The sequence below is a fragment of the Filicampus tigris genome, chromosome 6, assembly GCF_054856515.1.
Source record: "Filicampus tigris isolate MCC_2025a chromosome 6, RoL_Ftig_1.0, whole genome shotgun sequence".
NCBI lineage: Eukaryota > Metazoa > Chordata > Actinopteri > Syngnathiformes > Syngnathidae > Filicampus > Filicampus tigris.
In genome coordinates, this window is record NC_141222.1 from 4,349,478 (window position 1) to 4,354,889 (window position 5,412).

The window sequence follows — 5,412 nt, forward strand, 5'->3', positions numbered from 1 at the left end:
AGGTTAAAATTATGTTTTACGGTGGACTAGGAGTGAGACAAGTTTAATTAAAAGCTTGTTGGTGTCTCACACGCCTAAACTTGAATCTCAGTGATAAGTGCCAGGACATCTGCTCCACAGGTGACACGCCCAGTAGGCTATGAAGTCACACCCACGCGCTGGCGTGGAAGCTTGATGGCCCACGCCCCAGAGCGCACTATAAAATCCATCCTCCAGCCGGCTCTAGACCGTCTCCTCCTTGCCTTTCTTTGGGTTTGACAAATTTCAGGGAAGAGCGCAGTCCAAGGCAAATTTAAGTCAGTATGGCATCCTCAATCCGCACGGGACTATCGTCCATGTCCCTGTCCTCTTTGTCCGGCCCCCGGCGTGCTGCCAGCCTGTACTCCAGTACCAGCGGTAGAAGTGCGAAGATGTCCTACGGCACCGGGCTCGGTTCAGGCATGGAGCTGGGCTGGGCTCTCGGCGGGGGAATCCTCGATGGCAGCAACTTCTCCGTTACCGGCAGCGAGAAAGTGACCATGCAGAACCTCAACGACCGCCTGGCCACTTACTTGGACAAGGTGCGATCCCTGGAGAGTGCCAACGCCATGTTGGAGCGCCAAATCCGCGAGTGGTATGACAAGCAGACTCCAACATTGAGAGATTACAGCAAGTACGAGGCAATCATCAATGACCTGCGCAAGAAGGTGAGTGTCTCTGCAAGACACGTTGTATACACGGCATATTAAATCAAATAAGATCAAATTAGATAAAGTAAAATAACATGTATAGGATTATCAGGCTTTACAGTAACTAACAATGCTTTCTTTGGATGCCGCTTTAGATTAGTGATGCCGCTCAGATCAATGCCAGGTTGATGCTGCAGATCGACAATGCAAGGCTGGCAGGAGAGGACTTCAGGATCAAGTGAGTTGATTCATAATAATAGTAATAATTCAAACTTTGGATTTCCTTCACCAAATGGCTGCATCAAATGCCCATACAGGAATAACAGTTGCGGCTGACACTGTCATCTTAAATTAACAATGTAAAGTGTGTTTGAAGTTTGAAGGCAGTAGAACTACACAGAGTATTGGGAGGAGGTTCTGGTGTTACCACTCTCTGGATACACCGTGCTATCCTTATAAAGTCACGCTTGCTGATACAGTTCTTGTTAAAAAGAAAAAAAAATCTCATCAGGTATTTCAGATGTATTATATGAAACAGTTAGAGATTGCATTTAATCAGGGATGCTGTTTTGTCACACAGACGTTAAGGGTGGGAAAACTGGTAAAACTGGATTTGGTGGCACTTCCATCTTGTTTTTTGTTGGTAGTACTAATAGCAATTCAGCTGGTGCCCCGACATGAGCTGCGCTGTGTTTAACAACCAACAGGTTTGAGAATGAGCTGGCTGTACGCATGTCAGTGGAGGCAGACATCGCTGGACTGCGCAAAGTCGTGGATGACCTGACAGTGGCTCGCACTGATCTGGAGATGCAAGTGGAGGGCCTGAAGGAAGAACTGGTCTACCTGAAGAAGAACCATGCTGAGGTAACACGTCTACTCACAGAAACAGCAAAGGTCCTAGTACAGTATTTGTGGATGGACGCATTTGGCACTGTTGAGAATACACACTGTATGGTTGGCTAGTTTCCTTAAGAATCTTTTTACAGGCAGTTTGAAGCGATCCTTTTAATTATGGGCATATAGTTGCAGAGACATTACATGAGACAGAGTCAGCTCTTACCACAAGTCAACTATTTGCACTAATGCCTTCCGGAGACACTTTTCCTAAACTAACATATCCTGAGGACTGTCCTGTGTGTCCACAAGTGGTACACAAGACTACTTGGGTCGGGTAAGCTATCATGCGTTTATTGTCAGTCACATGGTAGTGCTCTATTTGATTAACATGCAATTACATTTCATAGTCGTCTTGCAACATTAGAAACACCTGAAGCTAATATTTGCATGTTTGTTCATGGACTGAAATAGCAAATGTGATGCAAACAGGATCTTAGTTAAACATACTGACATTTTTAAGTAAACCCTCAGGGCACCTGGGGGCTAGTCACTGTCTTTTAGTGCTACCATTTAATAACTAAAATGTAACAATGAATATAATACGATACAAACTAAAAAAAAAAGTGTTCTTCCCTAATCGAAAAGGCTGTTTACATTGAGACCAGATTTGTTACTACGCCCGGTGGACCGGTGAGCGCCTTCATTTTCCCGGTCTTTGACACTAACTTGTTCCTGCAGGAGATGGCAGCATTGCGAAACCAAGTGAATTCCTGCGCTGTGAACGTAGAAGTGGATGCCAGACCCCAGGAGGACATGTCCAGAACCATCGACGAGATCAGAAGGCAGTATGAGAGTATCACTGAGAAGAACCGCCGTGATATGGACAACTGGTACAAGAACAAGGTCAGGAGTTAAGACATGGAACCTTACAATGCGATCGATGCGCGTTTATGTCAAAAGCAAATGTTTTCCGTCAGCTTGAATAAGTGTGCATTCCATACGCATCTTGCAGTTTGACGAGTTGAACAAGCAAGTTGCAAGCAGCACGCAGATCCTTGAGACCTCCCGCACTGAAATTAATGAGCTCCAGAGAACATTGCAAGCCCTGCAGATTGAACTCCAATCCCAGTGCAGCCTGGTAATGGCCGATCACACCTTTAGCCTTGATAAAAAATCAAGACATAAAAACAACCTACTCTTAAATATCATATTCTGTTTTTTTCTCTTGACAGAGATCTGCTGTGGAGAGTCAGTTGGCAGAAACAGAGTCTCGTTACGCCCTGCAGCTGAACCAGCTCCAGACCATAGTCAACGGCCTAGAGAATGAGCTCAGCCAAATGAGGTTGGACATCGAGAGGCAGGCATCCGAATACCAGGTGTTGCTTGACATCAAGTGCAGGCTGGAGATGGAGATCGCTGAATACAGAAGATTGCTGGATGGAGAAGATGTAAAGTAAGAGAAAGACTCATCTTTTCTTGTTTTAGCTCTGGCAAACAAAAAGCAATGTCAAGATTCTCTAATCCCCCAAACTAAACTGAAACATTGGGTCATATGTTCTCTTTTCCTTACTTTCAGGACCATACAAATTGTCAAAGAAGTAAAACGTAAGTGCATGACATGACAAAGTGTTTTTTTGGTCAATTTAAGTGACATTTTATAGATGTATATATTAATTCTTATTCCTAATCTCTCTTCAGACCAACCAGTTATAACCCAGAGAAAAAGGATTGTGATTGAGGAGATGGTTAATGGAAAAGTGGTGTCCCGCACAGAAGATGTGGCCTAATTCCGCAAGAACTAGAAGACTGGATCCCAACCAACAGATCTATGTCAAGTAATAGAGTGAAAAAGTAATGTCATACTTATTATTGGATGTCTTTGTTTGTAACACAAAGTGGGTGTGTCATGTCAAAAACTCACAAAAAAAGTAACAGCAACGTAGAGATGATTGCAATTCTCGACAGGTTTGAAATTGAACACAAGACACTACTGTCAAATGCCCTCTCCATCAATTGCCAATAAATGATTTCTGTGACAGTAAAATTCTCCTTTCCTTATTGTTCAAGAGATTTTTGATTGAATATTAAATGTTGTGCAGTATCTTATCAGAACAAGAGGATTGCAATATTGCTCAGGGCAAGAAGAAACTTGATGGTTGGCTTGAGTCATGATTTCAAGTTCGCCCTGCTTGTGTGAATCCTCTCCAGGTACTCCAGTTTTCCAACACAGTCCAAAGACATGTACAAAAGATTAACTGAAGACCAATTACAGTACCCACCGCAGCTGCGTGAATATGCACCAGAATAATTTTCTGTCTCTTAATCAGTTCCTTGTGATTAGCTGTTGCTCAATCCAGGGTACCATGACTGTCACCCGACAAACTATCACTTGGACCATTCATATTATACAAAGTGAATGGACAGATATCGAACGTATCTTTTCTAACAGCCGATATTTCGTCCATTGGCTAGTATAACATACTTTGTACAAAAAGATTTACATTTTCCTGTCCCGTTTATTCATCTCTCTTGCTTCACTTTAACTTCTTAGCGTCGGCTCTCATCTCAGTCCAGATCTCCTCTGCGTTCAGCTTCACGTTGCGGGGGGTTTGCGAAGCTCTTCACAGTCATATCTCTTTGCAACCGAGATAGCAAAATTGGTGTGGCAATGCGGGCCACACAAGGCCCATATCTCAGCCAAATCAGAGAACCGTAGCTGGCCCTACGCTGGACCAGAACTGGTTCACCATTACATTACAGTCCGTTAGTAGTTCACATAAAGTCCATATCTCAAGCCAGATTGTATAACCATGGCTGGCCCTACTATGGACCAGAACTGGTTCCTGATATCATCTTTAATTCAACCTTAACTAGACACTTTATTCATGAGCCATATTTGACACAGATTTTTTTTTTCTTTTTTTGGAAAAAACAAAACAGTGTTTTATTTTCACAACTTGAGAACCACCACACAGTAAACTGGAAAACTGCACATTTTTTTAAAAAACACTGAACACTGAGTCCAAAGTGGGACGCAGCATGCTCTTGAACAGCATTTATCCATACATCACGTTTCTGTGCTCTCCACGCCCTCTTTAAGTCTCATCCTCTTCTTCAGATGACGTTTGAAGTGCATTACTGCCACCTACTGTGCTGGAGTGTGGGTCGGAATAGTATTATGACTACAGTGTTGCACAGTACTACGAGAAACACAAACAAACCTAAATTCTCTTTCTCAAGCCCGTTTCTCTTAAAAACTGAAGCAGATGAGATCCTTAAACGTAACCCCTTCTGTCCTCAGCACATTTTTAAGACTGAACACCACCACCACACTCTTTAATTTGTTTATAAAGTTTTCTCCACTTTGTCCTTTTTTTAGGCACAAACACAACCAATTCACACTCACATTTGTGGTCTAGTGCCGAGGTCAGGTGACTGCACCACCACCTCAAACCAGAGCCACAGAAGACCACATTTTTTCATTGTTGAAAATGAAGTCAGGCAATTGTACACCACAAATAGGAAAGTACTGAAGACTTTGTCTTGAGAGCGTTAGAAATTTTTTTTCCTGTTTGTCTCACCCCAGCTGTTATTTTGATGTGTCATTCTGTGTTAGAAAGCATTTTAAATAAATTCATAAATACCTTTTTTTAAGATAAATACTTGTGCAGTCACCTAGGTAACAGAGTGGGGCCAGCTATGGTTATATGGTTTGGCTGAGATGTGGGCCTTGTGTGGCCCACATTGTGGACACCAGATGTGGACCACTAAAGGACCGTAATTCACTGAAGTATGTGGGCCAAGTGCAGGTGGGTTTTGCTATTTCTTTTGCTATCTGGGCTTCTTCCGCTGACGTCAGTCAACCTTTGACGTAACAAATGAGGCGTAATGGTGCGCGCGTGTGTGT

The 5,412-nt window shown here is 43.1% G+C and overlaps 1 protein-coding gene across 2 annotated transcripts; it reads left to right on the forward strand.

Moving 5' to 3' along the window:
* The first annotated feature begins 220 nt into the window (after nt 1–220).
* Nucleotides 221–3,549, forward strand: LOC147145535 (keratin, type I cytoskeletal 42-like). Of its 2 annotated transcripts, XM_086033339.1 has the most exons (8): nt 221–686; nt 824–906; nt 1,376–1,532; nt 2,244–2,408; nt 2,518–2,643; nt 2,738–2,958; nt 3,082–3,110; nt 3,204–3,549. In XM_086033339.1, the coding sequence occupies exons 1-8, from the start codon at nt 303–305 to the stop codon at nt 3,290–3,292; spliced, it is 1,254 nt and encodes a 417-aa protein (XP_085889465.1). In that variant the 5' UTR covers nt 221–302; the 3' UTR covers nt 3,293–3,549. The 2 variants fall into 2 exon arrangements, with proteins under 2 accessions (XP_085889465.1, XP_085889467.1); XM_086033341.1 differs by lacking the exons at nt 3,082–3,110; nt 3,204–3,549 and having other exon boundaries at nt 2,738–2,962.
* Nucleotides 3,550–5,412: the final 1,863 nt, after the last annotated feature.